Source organism: Anser cygnoides, chromosome 19 (assembly GCF_040182565.1).
Source record: "Anser cygnoides isolate HZ-2024a breed goose chromosome 19, Taihu_goose_T2T_genome, whole genome shotgun sequence".
NCBI classification, from domain to species: domain Eukaryota; kingdom Metazoa; phylum Chordata; class Aves; order Anseriformes; family Anatidae; genus Anser; species Anser cygnoides.
Genome location: NC_089891.1, coordinates 204518 through 225192, shown reverse-complemented (window position 1 = coordinate 225192; position 20675 = coordinate 204518). Strand labels below are relative to the sequence as shown.

The window sequence follows — 20675 nt, the reverse complement described above, 5'->3', positions numbered from 1 at the left end:
GGTTTTGTAAGGAAAGGAACAAAATCACATTCTGCTCTCCTTCTCTTCAATTTTCTTTCATGATTTCATCATCTCAGATGAAGAATTCTAGCTTGTACAGAGAAGGTACTCTATACTTTTGACCATCCCACATACCCTTCCAAATTCTGTTCTGTCCCTTTAAGGTGGAATGATTCATGCAAAATTTGGAATGTAGGGAAGCAGCAGTGGGTGAGCCAAGCAAACTGTCTCAAATGTTGTTGACAAGTGAAAGCTTTAGGGAGAGCTAGGATGCTCTTTGCTAACCAGTTGCTTTTATCTATAATATTCTACAGCATATAATTAGTTCAGGGACTTCCTGACCCAGGCATAGTTTCTAAGAATTCAGTAACTCTTATTGGATTTCTTTGCAATGAACTGTTGAAGTTCCCCTTGAACTATGGGCATAAACAAAAATTCTTTGGCATTCAATACCATAAAAAAGATTTAATTTCTGTTTTCGTGTTCTGTCTTAATAACTTCTAATACTGTAGTTGCTATTTTTTGTGACCCAAAAGCATCAAGATACTGCTTCCACAAGTTACAGTAACTCCCATATTTATAATCTCAACAATAGTTCATGGAAATCAGTTTTCACTCTGGTCTTTACCTGAGCACTTGCACTTTCTTTGAGATTCGGGAAAGTCTCAAAGATTTCCAGAGAAGTTTGTCTGTTTTTAACTATTTCTCTCTCTTATGCCCATACATAGCTATTGTTCATGCTACTGAACTAGTCATGCAGCAATCCAGGGCCTAGAAATGACTTTTAATAGAAAGAAGCAAGGTCAGATTAAAAAGTTTCATGCAAAACTTCCCTGAGCAAAATGCTGATGCTGTGTGACCAATAACCAGAGTCTGTTTCTAACACAAGTCTCACCAGTCTGATAATCTGTATCATTTTCATGTGTTTTCAGAGAATCCATTTACATCATCCAGTACAATGTTAGAGCATTCATGAATGTCAAGCACTGGCCCTGGATGAAGCTGTACTTCAAGATGAAGCCCATGTTGAAGACTGTAGAATCTGAGAAGGAGATGGCAAATATGAAGGAAGAGTTTGAGAAAACCAAGGAAGAGCTTGCAAAGTCTGAGGCAAAGAGGAAGAAGCTGGAGGAGAAAATGGTGTCCCTGTTGCAAGAGAAAAATGACCTGCAGTTGCAGGTTCAGTCTGTGAGTAGCCTCCATTTTCAGATTCACCCTACTGCCTCTTCAATTCTCTTTTCTGTTGTCCTACATAAACAGACAGGTAACAGGGCCAGATTTTCTGCTGCTTCATATTAAAGGTTGTACTAGATGATCTTAGATGTCTTTTCCAACCTGAATGATTCTAAGATTCTATGATTTATACCTAAGCAAAGTGTGTATAAAGTGCATATATAACATTACTACCAGCATGAATAAGTGTAAAGGAGTGTTTACACTATGTTTACACTCCAGTGTAAACTGGAGTGACTATTAAGCAGTCACCAGAGGAAGAATCAGATATTCCACTGTATATGCAATGTGCACCAACTGTGGTCTCCAAATCTGGATTAAATACAGACTGTTTCCTCATTTACTGACCATTACAATGTGGAGCCAGAGATGGGGCTGCTTTTCTGTCAGAGACAGGACTGAAACTGTGGAACAAAGACATGCTTTTCAGCTACAACAATGCTGAGCAGAGACTGAAATTGGACAAGGCAAGAAGGTATTGAAATATAATAAAGATTCTCTGTTGCCAAGGGCAGTCTGGTGCAGGTGGACCTGTCACTTGATTCTATATGCTCCCAAACCAGCTGGCTTTGGACAGTCCTGTATTGTTTCAGGCCCCAAGGATGTAACTGTGCATGTTGAAAACCAGATTCCTTACCCGAATCCTCCTTCAGCACTTCAGCTTAACATATTTTTCTGAGTTTCTTTGTACCCTTTTTGGTACTTAATGCCCTGTCCTCCAGAGCCAACCTAGTCTATAAGCATTTCAGGCTTTACTTTAACCCCTTCATGGATGGTAATCCAAAAAAGGCAAGAACGTATTTAGCTAACTAACTTCCAGGTTAGGATACATTTGAAGCATTCGATAGTTTCAAATTTCCGGGCATAAAAGAAGTCCTAAGATATGATCATTGCCCTCAGAGTGTTGTCTGGTTCTTTCTTGACTCACAGTTTCTTACCGTTTCAGCACTAGAACAGCCCTTCCTGTCTGCTCTTTAAGTCCCATTGCTGTGTGAATTTCAATCAACTCTGCTTGAAGGGTTCCTCAAGAGCCATCTTGTCCATGTTTGTTATCAGAAAATGCACACCTGATAGCCATGATTTTCAGTGCTCCATGAGTTTCAGTAGGAATCTGAGAGAGAATTATACACAACATACTACACATCACATCACTGCAGTGATGTCTTTTGGCCACGACTCTTCTGGGAAGCAACATACACCTGGGAAGCAACATACACCTTTTCTGGTATTCTGCCTAGAATACCTCACAGTAGCATTAATTTGGGTAACATTTTATCTGTCAATCATGTTGCTCAAAATGATAGTTATAGTAGAAGTTGCAGGCTAAAATTCAGGTTGAGCAATCCTGTTTAGCCATGAGCCTGAGTCTTGGCCGAGAGAGAGTTTAGAGAATGATGGGAGCAAGGAAGTCTCATGTGAATTAAGTGGCAGAAGTTGGGGGAGAGACAAACAGACTTGTGTCATTAATTGGAAGAGCTTATTACAAATAGAATCATCCCCAACACTCTGAAAGATGACTATGAAATACTGTGTGTTTTATAAATCCACATCTAAGCTCATGCTTCCATGACATCCAGTTTGCTGACCCACCTATTTATATCGCTGATACCATAGGCTCCTTGTTATGACACAAACTGGTCAGTTTTTATGGCATGTTATTACAGTCAAAATATCTGACCAGCTGAAAGGAAGTGTCTCTGTTGTGGGATTATGTTCCACTTTCCTAAGCCATGACAAAGCAGGGCAATCTCCCCATGATTAGATCTTGTGCATTACTGTGGTTTGCATGCAAAATTTTGCCCTGTCTTATGCAATTCATTTCCTGGAGGTGGCATTTGAACAACATATGTTAACTTTCATAATTTTTATGATAAACATAACATGCCTTCAATATGTTCTAACAGGATAGTGAAAATCTAGCTGATGCTGAAGAGAGATGTGAAGGTCTCATCAAAAGTAAAATTCAGCTGGAAGCTAAAATTAAAGAACTTATTGAAAGAATGGAGGATGAAGAGGAGATGAATGCTGAACTGACAGCAAAGAAGAGGAAACTTGAGGATGAGTGCTCTGAGCTGAAGAAAGATATTGATGACCTTGAACAGACTCTGGCCAAAATGGAAAAGGAGAAGCATGCAACAGAGAATAAGGTGACAGGGGGATCACGAAATTATTCTTCCCCAGAATGTTCTCAGTTCTGTGGGAAGTTGCAGAGTTTCCTAAGTGGTCTGAATGGAAGTGATATGTTCCCAAGGCATAGGAAAGGTAACACTTAACTGCCTGTGACATAAAAAGTTTTGCTAAAATTATAACTTCCTCTTAAGAAAAAAATATTCTTTTTTCCTGTGGTAGTTCAAAAAGAGTTAACTTTTTTTTAGGTGTTGAGGTGTTTGATGGAGAACTTCTACCTTCTGCTGTTTTCACACAGAAGGAACCAGTATATTTGTGTCTCCTGTGGATGGAGAACTAGTATACTTGTGGGAGGCTCTACAAAATGGCTGTTTTGATCCTTTCTCACGTGCATCAAAGAGAACAGATCTTGCAGATGCCAAATGTTTTCTTATATTTCTCTTGTATTTAAGAAGCCCAGGTCTCAGCAAGGATGGACATCCTTTCCTTGTATTGACTTGACTACATAATGAGAGTTCTTCCTGAATTCTCAGGACCAGACTGTCAGTATAGCAAAGAGAGTCTATATCAGGTGGTCATTAGCTCATTTATTTCCCGGTAAAAGCACAGATGTCTTCACACATGCCTCAGTAATCAGTGTGAAGAGACAGAATTGAGATATTAGAATTCAAAAGCCCATGTCTGATGTGACAATGTTCTTTCCTGCTGTGGAAAGAATACTAGCAGAGATATAATTACACCTTGAGGTTCCCTTCAGTGACATTACTGGGAACACTATTGGATCCTAAGTTTGTAATTTCAGATGTGTTGGACGTTTCTATACTAATGTTTAGAGGAAATCTAGATGGTGCTGGGCCATAAGATGAGGGCCTTATAGCTAAAACACCTCGCAGAGGGGACTTTCCTAATTGATACCGTTAGGCTTTCCCATCTGAATGAGGAAAGTGGGAAGCAAGCATCACACAGACCCATACAGAGAGCCTGACATGTTTGAGATAAGGTTGCTGGTTGTGCATTGCTCCATGAAGAAGAGGGAATAAGTTTCCAAGATAAAGCCAGCAGAGTTGCTGTGTCCAGAGGCCAAGTTAAGAGGTCCAGCCCTAAATTCATGATCACCTGTTCAAGGGCAGAAGTTTGTTTATCATTATTGTCATGATGCTTTCACTTTTATGGAAAATTTAACATGTTTTTGGCCATCATTTGTGTTTGGTAATAACTTAAACCTAATTTTCTGAGAAATTACATCTGTGTGCCTAGCAAATGTATCACATCTAGGAAATGCATTTTTTGTGCAAGAACAACCCAGAGGCCTTTAGTAAATCCCAATAAAGTAAAGCTTGCAGAGGCAGTGAAGATCTAGCACACATTCCACTACTAAAACTAGCAGGATAGAACTGGTAGTCAAGACCAACTCAAACAAGAATTCTTACCATTGCAGGGTCAGACAGGTGCGCCAGCCATGATGTTGATTACTCTCATCATTAATAGTACATACCTTTGTGGAGAGCACTTTGACATAACCCATACAATATTTTGCAAGGGTACACTCACTGCTCTTTCTTAGTCTATCATTTCCCACGGCACCCCCTCATAGTATGGATGCTTGCTGCCTAATAGGTAAAGAATCTAACTGAAGAGATGACAGCTCTGGAAGAAAATATTTCTAAACTCACCAAGGAGAAAAAGGCCTTACAGGAGGTGCACCAACAGACACTGGATGACCTGCAAGCTGAGGAAGACAAAGTCAGCACACTCAGCAAAACCAAGACCAAATTGGAGCAGCAAGTAGATGTTGTAAGGAAAAAAAAAATGGAGTTTTGTAGGTAGATGCTCTGACAGATTAGGAGAGGGTAGAAATCTGTAGCTAGGTGTGTAAACAACAACTAAAGCAGCCAAGCCAGCTCTAGTAATTTCACTTAATAATTCATGGGCAGTTGAGAGGGTATTGTGGAATCCAGAGTTTCTTCCATATTTCCTTGCCTGTTTAATCTATGTTCATCACTGGATATTCCAGCATTGTAGGCCTTTGTGCCCCCATTTTAACCAATTAGCTATAGCAGTTTATCTGTGGCATTCTGAAGCTTGCTGTGAACTTATAAAATTTATGTATATACTCCAGGATGCTGTGGACACTGGGAATTTGTCAATGTTTTGCAGTCTGCATGCTAAGAACTGCACTAACTGAAAAAAAAATAATTTTGGTATTTTTCAAAAACTTTCATTTTAACTGTGAATGGCCAAGTTGTGGCCAGCTTAATATCTAAAGCTAAACCCTGACTCTGTGGTGAGTGTATCAAAAGTAGAGATAAGAAGCATTTACACTATGATTGTTTTCTCCAGTTTTCAATATTCAATTTAAGTTAAGATTTTTAAATCAGGAATATTTACCGTTGAAGTATGTTTTATGTGTTTCAAACTATGTTTTATGTGTTTTAGCTTGAAGGGTCTCTGGAACAAGAGAAGAAATTGCAAATGGACCTTGAGAGAGCAAGGAGGAAACTGGAAGGGGATCTGAAAATGTCTCAGGTTTCCATCATGGATCTGGAAAATGATAAGAAACAGATGGATGACAGGCTAAAAAAGTATTGCGCTGACATTTGAATTCTGAAATTCATATTTTATCTTAACCATATTGAATTTGCATTCTTGTTCTTTAACAGAAAAGATTTTGAAATTAACCAGCTACAAAGTAAAATTGAGGATGAGCAGGCTCAAAGTTCTCAGCTGCAAAAGAAAATCAAGGAGCTTCAGGTAAAGTCTAAGGGTTATTGATATTTTTAGTAGCTGCGTACAGCTTTGTATTGGGTTTACATGGCAAGGGTTTGGTAGCAGGAGGCTGCAGGGGTGGCCTCTGTGAGAAGAGTTCAGAAGCTGCCCCATGTTAGATAAAGGCCAGTTTCAGCCGGCTCCAAAAGGGACCTGCCACTGCCCAGAGCTGAGCGAATAAGCGATATCGGCTGTGCCTCTGGGAGAACGTATTTAAGAAAGGGAAAATAAGATCTCCACGCTGCAGCCCATGGAGGAGCCCATAGTGGAGCAGGTGGACCTGGCCTGAAGGAGGCTGTAGCCTATGGAAAGCCCCCGCAGGAGCAGGCCCCAAGCCGGAGCTGCCACCCATGGAGATGAGCCCACGCAGGAGCAGCAGGCCTGGGGGGAGCTGCTGACCTTGTGGGACCCGTGCTGGAGCAGTTTGCTCCTGGGGTATGGACCCTGTGGTACAGAGCCATATGGTCCGTATGCGAGCAGTTCTTCAAGAGCTGCAGCCTGTGGGCAGCCCCCACAGGATCAGTTTGAGACGAAGGGCATTCCGTGGGAGGGACCCCACCTGGAGCAGGGGCAGACAGTGACTGAGGAGTGGTGGAGATGAAGCATTAGGGACTGAGCACAACCCCCATTCCCCTGTGCCTCTTGGAGGAAGGAGGTGGAAGAGGATGGATGGGGGAAAGGTGTTTGTAGTTTGTTTTTAGTTTCTAACTGCTCTAGCTTGTTAGTAATAGGTAATAAATTTCATTAATCTCCCTATGCTGAGTCTGTTTTGCCTGTGACAATTACTGTTGAGCGATCTCCCTGTCCTTATCTCAACCCTTGAGACTTTTTCATCATATTTTCTCCCCTTTCCCTTTGAGGAGGGAGAGTGAGAGAGCAGTTGTGGTGGAACTTGGCTGCCCAGCAAACTAAAACCACCACAAGGTTCCTTAGAATTAATATTTGATAATCAATCAACTAATAATTTATATTTTCTTAGACTGTTCTACAAAAATATTTATTTACACATGAATAAAACAATGAACATGGGTGCTATTCCAATTTCAGGGCACTTTTACAGAGGCTCTGGTCTATAATCATAGCTGGCTATATAAGAAATTACTTAAGTGAACCTTGTGGCAGGCTTCAAAAATGGATCCAATGCTGACTTGTAACAGTAGTGAAGCTACTGAGAATTACCTTTCTAAGAAAACAAAAGAAAGTGACGTTTTCTCATCATCAGGGTAGAAATCACCTTCCAAATGGAGACACAGGAAGACAGCTCCCTTCAGTGACATTATCCCATGGTTGCTCATCCCAAGGTTCCTTCCATCTTGTTTGCTGCTGGAGATGGCCTGCCTGACCTTCTGCAAATTTCTAAGAAACTCATATTATTTTATATTTGTCAGTGGCACATCCCTCATGCCTTTAGAAAAGTACAGTACTAGGTCTGTCATTACATAATGAATCCATTCTGAAATACAACATAAAATGAAGTATCAGATTTTACATTCACTGTTGCTCCAAAACTGAGTACTTTAAGTCCTAGGACACAGTTCAGTGAAATTTCTAGTGGTGTTTCACTCTCTATGCTGATATAAATGGAAGTGAATGTACGTTCTTTATTCCTTAAAGGTAATTTCAAGTATTTCTATTCAGAAATCTTCATTTAGCCAATTAATTTTCATAGGCTCAAATCGAGGAATTGGAGGAGGAAATTGAAGCTGAACGTGCAGTCTATGCAAAGACTGAAAAGCAGCGAGCTGAACTTTCCAGGGAGCTGGAGGAAATCAGCGAGCGCCTGGAAGAAGCAGGAGGGGCTACGGCAGCTCAGGTTGAGATGAACAAGAAGCGTGAGGCAGAATTTCAGAAGATGCGCCGTGACCTCGAAGAGGCCACGCTGCAGCACGAAGCCACAGCTGCCGCCCTGCGGAAGAAGCACGCAGACAGCACAGCTGAGCTTGGGGAGCAGATCGACAACCTGCAACGAGTCAAGCAGAAGCTGGAGAAGGAGAAGAGTGAGCTGAAGATGGAGATAGATGACTTGGCCAGTAACATGGAGTCTGTCTCTAAAGCCAAGGTTGCTGCATATGAAAAAATATTTCTCATCACTATTATCGTTCTTCTGAACAACTGGATGAGCTGACGGATATGCTTTCTATTTCTTAACAGAGCAATCTGGAAAAGATGTGCAGAGCTCTTGAAGACCAGTTCACTGAAGTCAGAACCAAAGGTGATGAACATATGCGGCTAATTAATGACCTGAACACACAGAAAACACGTCTACAGACTGAGAATGGTGTGTCCCTAGAAAAAATATAATTGTCCTGTGCCAAGCACTTAAATATGTTGCCTGAATGCCTGTGTATTTTCTTATACATTCATCACTGGGTGATCTGAGCAAAACTCAGACTGTAGAATTTCCTCCTTGTGGCAGTCATGGATACTCCTCCCAAAGAAAAAAAATAACCCAAAAGAACCAAAACCAGTGTGTGGTTTTTGCAGTCAGTTCATCCCCTTTCTTTTGATGCTAGCCTAGTGTTCATCTTTGATAGCTTTTTCCTATCTGGTGGAAATTAAATTGTTACTCTCCCTTCGTTTTACCACATTATATCTTGTAATCTCTTTCCATATAATCTATTTTCCCATTCATATGAATTTTATATGTCTGTCTGTTCATATTTTTCTGTCTAAGAAGAAGTGTTTTCTCATTAGATGAACTAACGCAGAAACTAGAGGAGAAGGAGTCATTGATTTCTCAGTTGACTAGAGGCAAACAGTCTTTCATGCAGCAGACAGAAGAGCTGAAGAGGCAACTAGAGGAAGAAAATAAGGTGAGTTGTTTTAATTTGGCCTGGAAAATTGTAAAATAAATCAAAGGCAGAGACATGAGAACACTGAAACTTTTAAGCTTTGCTTTTGAATATAATACACAGAAGAGACATTATAGAAATTAAATAAGACAGTTTAAGCCCTTCTTGCCATGCTTTCTGAAGTTCAAAAACATGAAAGAAGTGAATAAAAATAGCTCTGTGTACATACCTTACTCCTATGGGAAATCACTCAGGCAAAGGGTAGAGCAGAAGTGAAAAAAAGAAAAAGACGCTAGTGGAGTACCCAGGATTAGAAATGACAATACAGTTTAAAGTCTCTTCCACCTTCAGATAAACACTAAATTTTACCTGAAAAGCTTACAGGGAAACATCTTCTGGAGGCATTATTCACACATTTCCTGTTGCTGAATTTATTGCATCTTTGCCTGAAGCACTTTCTGCTGATGTGTTTAAGAGGCAGTATCCCAGACAAATTGGGCAAAAAGAACTGATCCTGATTAACAATATCAGGTCTGAAATACAGAGTCCCAAATGCTATTCACTTTTCTCCTCCAGTTACCCTAGCAACTGCTGTACATAGGCAGTGAGATGTGGAGGGGTTTTTTTATCAAAATGTAGTTAAAAGGTCCAGTCACAAATGGTTAGTGTTCTGACAATTTGTATAATTCTAACTACACAGGCCAAGAATGCCCTAGCCCATGCCTTGCAGTCTGCTCGCCACGACTGTGACTTGCTCCGGGAACAATATGAACAGGAGCAAGAAGCCAAGGGAGAGCTGCAGCGTGCCCTGTCCAAAGCCAACAGCGAAGTGGCCCAGTGGAGAACCAAATATGAGACAGACACTATTCAGTGCATGGAGGAGCTGGAGGAAGCTAAGTATGTGGAGGGATGGTCTTGAACAAGTAGAAGGATATTTATGTAGAAATGTGAAAAGGAACTGGAGGAAACCAGTATATGTTTGTAGTGGGAATATGCAGAGCAATGTGCTTTGTAATGTATTGGGACTGAAAAGAGGAGGGAGTAAAGGTTTAAAGGAGGAGAAGTGGAGGTTTGTGAAAGTTTCTACAGAATGGGCAATTCCAGTGTATTAACTATAGAGTTAAACATAGTAGTTGAAAAATTGCATTCTTGACACTGATGATACTGAAAGTGTGTTTCTGATTCCTCTCCACATTGGTGTAGGCTACCGCTTGGATACTCTTGTTTCTTCACTGATTCCACCTCACATTTCACCTCTCTCCCAGATTTCTAGGGATTCTCCCTTCCAAGTTATGATTACCCACATGTCCGTATCTCCTCTGTGTATTCTCCCAGCCTACACACCACTCCAAGCATTCTTTGTTATCCTAGGCTCCTATTAATGTTATCTGATCACACTATCACAGCTTTGTATGTTGGCTCTCTCTTCTTCTTTCTCCTGTGCCACACTCCTTTCCTGTCCATTTTCTCAGAATGTCAGAATTTTCCTTCTCTCAGTACTGATTGTCTTGTCCTGCAGAAAGAAGCTTGCTCAGCGGCTGCAGGATTCAGAGGAGCAGACTGAGGCTGTCAATTCAAAGTGTGCTTCACTGGAGAAGACAAAGCAGAGGCTGCAGGGGGAAGTGGATGACCTCATGATTGACATGGAGAGGTTGAACGCAGCCTGTGCAGCATTTGATAAAAAGCAGAAGAATTTTGACAAGGTTCATTCAGAAAGCCTACCAGATACGAATATCATAAAAATCTGATAGGCCAGGCCAAATTCTGAAAGCATGAAAGTTCTGCACTCACAATAAGATAAATTAAATTTTATCCAAAGCAAAACTGTGGGTAAGGAGCACCAAACAGGACATGTAGTAATGATGTCACAGTGTGAATAATCTCAGGTAACCACATCAGATAATAACATAGATTTCTGATAGTTTTAAAAAGCATGAAGTTTTCACAAGGGAAAATGGGAAGATCTGCATCAAGTCTTTGATCAAGTAGACTGAAAGTTTTCATATAAATTCTAACAAGCCCCTACTTTTGGCTGGTGCTAGTCTTCCAGCCTTTTATTCAAGTTAGGCATAGCTTCAACCTCCTTAATCAGTTCCAACCTTCACTGCCTTTAATAACATTACTAAAAGGCTCAACGCTGTTTGCCCAAGTGATGTTGCATAGCCCGGTGTATGTGGTTGAAATGGGTAGATGAGCAAAAGAAGATGGCCTGCAGGGCTGCGCAGAAGACAATAGGAGAAAATAGCACGACCTTTTATGGTGAGCTGAGTGCAAGACCACTGGGTCCTGAAATAATAAACAAGCTCACACAGCCTCATTCAGACTAACCACATTGTGTCCAAGTTGCTGTGAAACCAAACACCTACCTGTGAGCTTGGGGGCATACACTCCTGTTGTCTGAAGAGGATAATATAAGTAGCTGCCCTTGAAATAGATGAAGTATGTATCCCAGTGAATTGATTGTCGCAGGCAGTGAATGTGCAATGAAGAAGATTTTGTGACCCAATGACATGCCTCTAAGGTTCTTGTTACATATACGTGCAGGGACACTAGTATTGAAGAATGGGCCATTCTTATGCTCTGATGGTTCCTGTCACTCCAGGTTGTGGCTGAGTGGAAGCAGAAGTACCAGGAGAGTCAGGCTGAGCTGGAAGCTGCCCAGAAGGAGTCTTGCTCCCTTAGCACTGAGATATTCCGGATGAAGAATGCCTATGAAGAAGTTCTTGACCAGGCAGAGACTGTCAGACGGGAGAACAAGAACCTCCAGCGTGAGTTCTCAGATCTCTTTCAGCTGGGATCCATCATGCTAAGATGCTTCCATGTTTCTGGGGTACCAGAATTCTGCCTCTTCCCAAGCTTTTGTTTCTTACGGTTTTCCCACAAAACTCAGGTTAGGTGACTTTCCTTCCTGTTCAGCTCATCACAAGGTCACCTATAAGCACAAGAGTACAGCTTATGATAATATCCTACTTCCTCATGGTTTCTAATGCCATCATTATATTTCCCCTCCTTCACACCATCATAATCCCCTTCATGGATAGGGATCACATTAACTGAACAGACACAAATGTTGATGAAAACAGATACTCATGTTTTTCAGACCACTTCAGTCATTACCATTAGAAAAGACCTAGTGGGCTGTTGTCTGCCTTCTGGTTGGAGCACCATGCAGATGTGGCACAACAGATTGGCATTTAATCAGCTAACTAATTGCATAAAGGAATTCAGTTCAGTTTTGTGAAGTTTAGTGATCCCTGGGGAGAATTTGGGAATGAAGAGAGAATCAAACAGAACTGTCTCTGGAGATATGATTTCACTATCCAGAGGTAACTGATACTACTCTCTGAGCTCCCTCCAGTTGGTCCCCCTCATTTTCAAACTTGCACATTGAACTGGAAATAGCAGGTAATCAGAAATAAATACTGCACATGAGACAGGATCTGTTATTTCCTCTCACTGCCATTTCATAATACACCATTATCTCTTCTGTCACTCCCCCTGCCAAACAGCAATTGCAGGTGCCATTGACAACAAGATGAGCTAAATGTGTGTTTTCTGTGTTACAGAGGAAATTTCTGATCTTACTGAACAGATTGCTGAAGCTGGAAAAACTAATCATGGACTGGAGAAAGCAAAGAAGCAAACTGAACAAGAAAAATGTGACCTTCAGGCAGCATTAGAAGAAGCAGAGGTAAGTGTCCTCAATAAGGGGTCTTGTTTTGGGAGAGACCATAAATGGAGAAAGCAGAACAAATAACATAGAGACTGCCCCTCTCCTAATGTAGCACAACTTGTTGTGCCATCTTGCACAAAAAAAAAATCAGTCCCAGGCTAAAACTAAGCTCATTTTGCACCACCGGTTTGATTTTGCTCCTCTGAAAGGCTACAGAAAGGTCATTTGTTTCAAAACTCTGACAGTTTTTGCTCCCTAGTCAAAATACATTATGTTACGCAGAGCCTTGTCTAATTGTTTTTTGTAATTTCCAAGGATGGAGATTTCATAGTATTGCTGGACAACCTTTTCCCTTGCTGCATCATTCTCGTGGGGGAATATTTTTATGCTTATGTTCAGTCGGGATTTCCCTTGTATCAACTTTTGACTGTTGCCTTTTGTGATGTCCACTTCCATGAAGAGCTTCATTTTATTTTCTCCATAACTCTCCTTAGATAGAATAAAATGGAATAAAAACAACTGACATCTCTGATCTTGAGATCACACTAGATGGGACAGCAGTAGGAACAAGAGTTATAGTGGCCATGAGAATCCATCTGGTCCAATTTCTGTATCTAAATGTCAGCAGTCTAATCCTGAATTAGTCACCATAGGCTCTTTGTAGAAACAAGAAGGAGAACTAGGTATCTCTGGAGGGTCTGTTCTAGAAAGGAATGCGAGAGCTACATCAAATGCTTAATCCTCTGGATGTGCTTATTTCTGTCCACTGGTTCTAAAGACCCAGCCTCAAACTCTAATTCCTAAACAATGTAAGCTAGATGATATGAGTATCACAGGGAAAAGGCTGTATGGAAGGGGAGAATGCTCACACAGTTGTTGGGGCTTCACACCTTGGGAGGGACTAAGTGCAGAGTCCCTAAAACAGAATTCAGCATTGAGACGAAAATGACAGCAAGCTTCTTCTCAGTATGAGGCTTGACTTTCCTGTCAATTTAATGTTTTCACATGTTTTGTTATCTCTGCAGTGTCAACATAGCTCTCAGTGCCCAGAACTTGTGGTATTGGAGTCACTGTTCTAAGAAATCTTATTACTAAATTATTGATTACCATCCCACTAAGGTATAATAATTCCTGTATATGGGAACAGCAGTCTGCATTTGCAGAGCTAGGCCTTTTCTAAAGGTCCACAGTAATGCAAACATGTCTGTGTTACTGACTGTGAAGTGTCAAAATTCTGCATGGGCGTTTCCTAGCAATGGACACTACACAGACAAATAATATTGTTTCAACACTACTAGGGCTCTTTAGAACATGAAGAAGGAAAAATCTTGCGTGTTCAGCTGGAACTGAACCAAGTGAAGTCAGATGTTGATAGAAGGAGTGCAGAGAAAGATGAGGAAATTCAACAGCTGAAGAGGAATCACCAGAGGGTATTAGAGTCTATGCAAACTGCGCTGGATGCTGAGATTAGAAGCAGAAATGATGCTTTGAGGCTGAAAAAGAAGATGGAGGGAGATCTAAATGACATGGAGATACAGCTGAGCCATGCCAACTGTCAGGTGGCAGAGACACAGAAGCACATCAAAGGCATGCAAGGGCAACTCCAGGTAGGGATCAGAAGGGCAACTGTCCTATAAAGACTTTGACACTCTGCTTGCCTCTGAATCTCATGGTGCTTTCAATTTCAAAGGATTCCCAGCTCCATTTGGATGATGCTTTGAGAGAGAATAATGACCTGAAGGAGCAGCTTGCTATGGTAGAGCATAGGAACAACCTGATGACAACAGAACTTGAGGAGATGAGAGCTGCCCTGGAGCAGACAGAGCGAGTCCGGAAAGTTTCTGAGCAGGAGCTGATAGATGCCAGTGAGCGAGTGCAGATTCTTCATTCTCAGGTATTTGGTATCTCCTTTGTAATAGGCATGTTGGTCTGGCATGAAATGGTATGGAAATTAGCTGTCTTTGGACTGTCCCAACAGAACACAAGCCTCCTCAACACCAAGAAGAGACTGGAAGCAGACATTATTCATTTACGGAATGAAGTTGAAGAGATCATTCAGGAAGCCAGAAATGCAGAGGAGAAAGCAAAAAAAGCAATCATAGATGTGAGTTCTCTTGCTTACCTCTCTTCCATTTTATACTACTCCAGTCACATTTACACTTTAGAAAGATAGCCATCAGGTGGGGGAGAATTGATTATTCAACTTAGGAACAGAAAATATCAGTGATGCGCACTCCCTCCTACCTGGGCCTTGCACAGCCTCTGCCCTACTGCTTGTCATAGAAGAACCTTTCAGTCTAGGTCATCTACTCATGTTCTGTTACCAGTCTGTATTGAAAAATCACCCCATCTCCTCTTTTTAATACCTACTTTGTGGGTATTCACTTTGACTTCCAGGGTAAATAGCAAAAAACGGTGGCAAAATTGAAATGGGAAGAATAGCCTGAACCAAGTCTTATTTAGATACAGCAGAAAACAGGAATCGAGACTAAAATCATACGTGCTTCTCTACGCAAGAGATACAGGAAATAAAAAGGGAGAATAGAAATATTTTATTTAAACAAGGAAACTGTTCCACGGTATCAGAAGAAACAAATCTTAGAACTGTCTAGAAATGGTGTATGAAGGTGAAACAGAAAATTGTTACACTATTGCATCACATCATGATGCACTTGGGTCTGAAGTACTGTGTCTAGTTCTGGTTCCCCCTCAGCAGCCATTCTGCAGGTTCCCCTACAGCTTCTCTGTCCTTTTTATGAAACCATGGTGATAGCTATTCCAGATTCTGAAGAGTTCAACAGGCACAAGCTTTTCATTGTAATTAGGAGACATTCAGGGTCATTTAATTGGTAAAAACTGCTTAGGAGTCTGACTGAAACTTAAGCACCAAACAGCCAGATAATTAAAATCATTTAGGAGTACCAGAGATGCTTTTAAACTTTGGATCCTGAGTCATTTGGATGCCTTTTTTTTTTTTCTTGTCATCAACCCTGCCTATACTCCAAGGCAGAGTACCTGTAGAAATACCAAGAAATGGTGATCGTTCTTATATGACAGACCTTTAGCACAGCCATAGGCACTGACTGAGAATGTGGAGATCCAAACACCAATATGAAGCTGGTCATTGTTCATTGCTCCCAAAGGGAGCACAGAACTGTCAGTGATGTGAAGATATAACATAACTCTACTATAACCAGGCAGCAATGATGGCAGAAGAGCTGAAGAAGGAGCAGGACACCAGCGCCCACCTGGAGAGGATGAAGAAGAATCTGGAACAAATGGTGAAGGACCTGCAGCACCGTCTGGATGAGGCTGAGCAGCTGGCACTGAAGGGTAGAAAGAAGCAACTCCAGAAACTAGAGGCTAAGGTATGGGAGAAACTGGGGTACACTAAGGTCAGGGTCCTGAGTTGGTCCTTGGCTGCTGGAATCTCTTGGGAAGGTTACAACAGGGATTTCCAGCAGGTTTGATGAATTACATTGAATAGTGAAATGCTGCACTGCATGTAAGGAACTTGAGAACAACCTCATAAAACCTAAATGAGTGGGCAAAGATGGTGGCAGATGAACACCAGTGTAGGCATACTCCTAGGGAAAAATAATTTAAAACATACTTACATGGGGACAAATTTGGAACTGGGAGTTACAGTAAGAAGAGATCTCAATCCATGACAGGTCTCAGAAACTGCTCAATGTGCAGTAGAAGCAAAAAGCCCCCAAAAATATATAAATAAATAAAGAGTTAGTCTTTATTAGGAAGGGCACTGAGACCAAAGACAGAGAGAGAGATAGAGCATTACTTGCCACTATATTATATGTACTACATGTAGTTTGGTCTCTGCATCTCAAGAAGAACCCACCACTTAGAGAACCTTCCAGGGAATGGCAGATGAGGGGGTGAAGCCTTATGATGAGAGACAAACAAGGCTAGGACTCTTCAGTTTGGAGCGGAGATGGATGAGGAGGATGTGATCAAAATTTACAGAATCATGAAAGTAGTAAACTAGATGCATTCGTGATGGTTAGTCATCGAAATGCACAATATTAGAAGGACAAATGATACAGAGCAGATCGTTGCCTGGAGGTCAGTTTAAAGCAGATACAAGAAAGTACAGACTGGGCAGTGAAATTCTGGAAACCGCTGTCACGGAAAACTGTAGAGGCAGTGGTGGAAGGTTCAAAAAGGGATTAGGAATCAGCTAGTTTATAAACAGACACTTAAGGGAACAGGCACAGATATGTCAACTGAAACTCCTAATCTAACGACAGTGGAAGCTAGACAAGTGTGAGGGGAGTAGACAGTGGCCAGGTTTCCATGCTGTCCCTAAATAGCATCTGCTATTGCCACTCCCAGAGACAGAGCACAAGGCTAGATGGAGCATTTGCCTTACTTACTTACTTACTTACACTTACTGCACTCAATCTATTCCTTTTACAAGATATAGCACATTTGACTGGGAGTTAGGTGCTTCTGGTTGTGGAAGGAAATATCCACTGAGAAAGAAAACAATTGGTGTCCAAATTTGACTTGCATACACTGCAGAACAGCAACAGTACTATGGGAGCCCTCATCAGACAGGTTATTCATGAGGGCAAGCTAGACTTGAAAATTACAGATGAAACAGATGTTTCCTACTTATCTGAAGAATGTAGACAGAAACCTCCCTTCCCTGTTTCAGTTTCCTCCTCCCTGACAGATTTAAGCCTGATTTTTGTTAAAGCTGCCCCAGCTACACACAGCAAAGTTCTTTGTACAAACAACTGTGGAGTCACACACCATGTCACTACTAATGTAGCATGGTGAATGGGTTTTAGCTAGTCTAACTCCAAGAAGGAGCTGCAGGAAGCTGCTCTGCACTGCCACTTTCTCTGCAGGCCTTAGCCTGCAAAACCCTGGATCCTACAGTGGTATCAGCAGCCCTTCTTGGCAGCTTGCTGTCTTTATCATGATACTGTGTTTCAGATTCATGAGCTAGAAAATGAGCTTGACATGGAGCAGAAACGAGGAATAGAGTCAGTGAAAGGTGCTCGCAAGTATGAACGCAGACTGAAGGAGCTCACTTACCAGGTATTTCAAATCCTCTGCCCTATTCTGTATCTTTCTTGTATTCTAAGTGCATCACCTTGGTCCATATTTCCAGGATGACTTTATTTTCACTTCTCACAGTCTGAAGAGGATAAGAAAAATATTTTCCGGCTTCAGGAACTGGTGGACAAGCTGCAGTTAAAAGTGAAAGCATACAAGAAACAGGCTGAGGAAGCTGTGAGTGCAGGACTCTTTAAATCCTTGTGGGTCCTGGGTGGATATTTCTGAAAAGTCTGGTCTCCAGGGTTCATTAAAATAAGTGAATACTCAGTTTGATAGGACAGCGGTGGCCATTACCTTTGAATATTCCCTATATTTTGAAGAGTTTGGCTTACAACAGAGTAGGCACAGCTGTAATTATCATGGAGTTGTTAAACTTTTGGAGTCACACCAGCCAGTTTTCCTAGTACTCATGTTGCTGTTAGTAGTACAAATGCACTGAGTTCTGGCACTGCAAGGACGGAGCTGTGAGGCTAACTGTAGTAGGTTATATTACTATGGAGCAGGTGCAGGGTGTTAAGTGGAACAGGGTGATGACAGTTTGTGTGCATGTCACTGATGGCACCATGATTTCAGGAAGCACAGGCAAACACTAATCTCTCTCGATGCCGCAAGACCCAGCACAAGTTGGAAGAGGCTGAAGAACGAGCTGATATTGCGGAAAGTCAGGTTAACAAACTGCGAGCCAAAAGCCATGATATTGGAAGACAGGTGAGTTCAAGGGCTGCAGAGGACCCTTCCTATTCACCAAGTGCCACAAAGATCTCTGCTCAAACACCTGGCAGCCACAGCTGTCTTTTTCCTACTTTTGTGCTGGATTGCCATCATAAAGGAAGGGCAGAGTTGGCACTTATTCAAAATCAGTGTTTTTTGAAAATCCTGTTGGTGCCTCCCAAGATATATACCAGATATAATCTACTGTAAGAATCCAGGTCTTTCAGCAGAATTGGGAGATAATACTTCTTTACCAGTAATATGGCATAACATGTGCAATAGCCTGTAACATGTGCAATAACCTGTAACAACCCCACAAGTAATTCAATTACCCCCAATAACCTATCTATTTATTTATTTATTTAACATTTAGAAATCAGAAGAATGAGGTCCATGACCAGAGCTGCTGCAGGCTCCCTGATGCTAGAGACTTCTATGCATACAACAAATATTCATTACCTGCTTCTAATCACTAGGTATGCATGAAACTGCTGTTTGGCCTCTACATTCTTAGTCAACCCTAAGTAGATGTGAGAAATAAAAACAAATCTACACAACACACTGGTGACTGTAAGGGCTATCAATTTGTAATAAGGCTGGGTGTAAACGTTTACAGCAGGTAGGGCAGCAGTTACCCAAGTATGTGTTACATCCGAGGCACGGAAAAGAATTCCGAAGGTAGTGGGCACAGACACCTCATTTGTCCTCTATGTTTTCAACTTTCATGCTTAGATACAAAAGTTAACAATTAAACAGGAGAACAGAAGACAAAAGAAGGGGGGATGGGGGGGGAAGGGGAGAAGGGAGGGGTAGGAGTCAGCAAAAATCTCTCCATAAGGTTGGAACAATACCAGCACTTAGGAACTGCTCCATTCTTCTGTCTGCCTTAGCCGTCCCTGACACAGTCCTGTGGGAAAGGGTAGAGCCTCTGCTCCACACAGTGCATGTGTGGGGATCTGCTGCATACGCTGTTTCCTGTGGTGTAGAGACCTGCTTGTGGAAGAAAGGGAAAGTGAGGCGGTCTGCTCCATGCTGCCTGCGTGGGGCGGGAAGGCTGTGCCGTGAGCGTCCAAGGCAAGAGGGAGGGGAGATCCGCCGTACGGAGCGCCGTGGGGGGAGGAAGCCGCATGGCTGGCGCAGCTTCCACGAGGACCCCGCCGAGCCCCCTCTCCCCAGGCCGCGGAGCGGGGTAGCCCGGCGCCAGCGCTCTCCCGCAGCGCTGGAAAGCCCCGGCGCGCCATGGGGCCGCAGCGAGAGCTCCCGGGAGGCCAGGCTCGGGGGGCCGTGCCGCCGCCCGGTCGCGGAAACCCAGCCTGCGGGGGCCGGCGGCGCCTGCAGAGGGCGCTTCCTCGCCGCGGCGGGGCCGCTGGCGGGTGAGGCCGTCCCGCCCTGTGCGATGCTGAGTCGGAGCCGCCCGGCGGTGGCCCGGGCATTCCGGCAGGCGTCCGGGGCCGGGCCGTAGGCCCTGCGGCGGGGAACATTCCTTTTCTTTCCGTCCTTCGGGGGAGAAGTGCTTTCACCGTACGCGGTGTCGCGGCTCCTCAGCCCTGGTTTCATTTCCAAAGACGAGCAAGCTCGTGTGTCCCGAAGTGCAGGCCCAGTGCCTGAGGGGCGTCACCCCCTGAACTCTAGTCGGGGTCTCCATGTTCAAGGTTTGGAAACGTCAGCCAGAAATCTTTTCTGAGGCTGGTGCTGGAGCAGGGCCTTGTCTGAGTCCTCGGCCTGTCCTAGGAGCCTCCCGAGGTAGCCCCGTCCCTTGCCACGGGTTCCCTCCACCAACTTCAGGCTTCTGTAACATGGTGGGATTGTACTCTCACCTCAAAGTGCCACTCTGACATACTGTGTTTCAGCACCCTCTGTGGTGAGTAGGGTCCACACATCGAAAAAGAAGGGGCTGTTCTAGGCCACCATTGCCCAGGTCTTTATTGAGCTGCTTGTCATTTTCTAAGTATCACACCTAAGTGAAAAAAAGGGATCATTTAATAGAATCATATAATCATTTCTCAAAAGCAAAGATAAGGGGCCAATTAATTGGCTGTAGCTTCAATTTTTTCATTTTAAAACGTCTTTGTCAATAGGAACCATGGGGGGTAGTCATGTTCAGCCAGGTGGTTCTGAGTGTCAGTGGCTCTGATCATTATTTTGTTTCATTTTTGTATTTGGACACAGGTGCCATCAACACATCAGCTGATCACACCTGTCAGTTTTCCTGCCTCCCCTAAGTACATTCAGTACTTAGTGGCACATTGTTCTTATCTCCTTTATCTCATTCCTTGTTCCTTCCA

At 42.7% G+C, this 20675-nt stretch overlaps 1 protein-coding gene and 1 long non-coding RNA gene across 5 annotated transcripts in view; one reads left to right on the top strand and one right to left on the bottom strand.

Annotated features, from left to right (window-relative positions):
- Positions 1-18620, top strand: part of LOC106047210 (myosin-1B-like) — a 36222-nt gene extending 17602 nt beyond the window's left edge. Inside the window, exons 20-38 of the mRNA XM_048054958.2 lie at positions 933-1188; positions 3138-3380; positions 4978-5154; positions 5797-5942; positions 6021-6111; positions 7796-8185; positions 8278-8404; positions 8821-8939; positions 9619-9815; positions 10438-10621; positions 11521-11686; positions 12485-12609; positions 13890-14198; positions 14282-14485; positions 14570-14695; positions 15789-15959; positions 17554-17658; positions 17758-17853; positions 18253-18620. Of these exons, the coding sequence (XP_047910915.2) occupies positions 933-1188; positions 3138-3380; positions 4978-5154; positions 5797-5942; positions 6021-6111; positions 7796-8185; positions 8278-8404; positions 8821-8939; positions 9619-9815; positions 10438-10621; positions 11521-11686; positions 12485-12609; positions 13890-14198; positions 14282-14485; positions 14570-14695; positions 15789-15959; positions 17554-17658; positions 17758-17853; positions 18253-18600 (3580 nt within the window). The 3' untranslated portion in view covers positions 18601-18620. The remainder of the gene's footprint in view (positions 1-932; positions 1189-3137; positions 3381-4977; positions 5155-5796; positions 5943-6020; positions 6112-7795; positions 8186-8277; positions 8405-8820; positions 8940-9618; positions 9816-10437; positions 10622-11520; positions 11687-12484; positions 12610-13889; positions 14199-14281; positions 14486-14569; positions 14696-15788; positions 15960-17553; positions 17659-17757; positions 17854-18252) is intronic.
- Positions 1-20232, bottom strand: part of LOC136786656 (uncharacterized) — a 59050-nt gene extending 38818 nt beyond the window's left edge. For 2 of the 4 annotated variants that reach the window (XR_010825917.1, XR_010825915.1), the window contains exons 1-3: positions 19242-20229; positions 17656-17808; positions 11285-11850 (exon numbers count right to left, since the gene is read on the bottom strand). This is a non-coding gene — a long non-coding RNA (uncharacterized lncRNA). Of the gene's footprint in view, positions 1-5033; positions 5090-11284; positions 11851-17655; positions 17809-19241 lie in introns of all 4 variants that reach the window. The other 2 variants (XR_010825916.1, XR_010825914.1) reach the window with 2 other exon arrangements.
- Between the last annotated feature and the right edge of the window lie 443 nt (positions 20233-20675).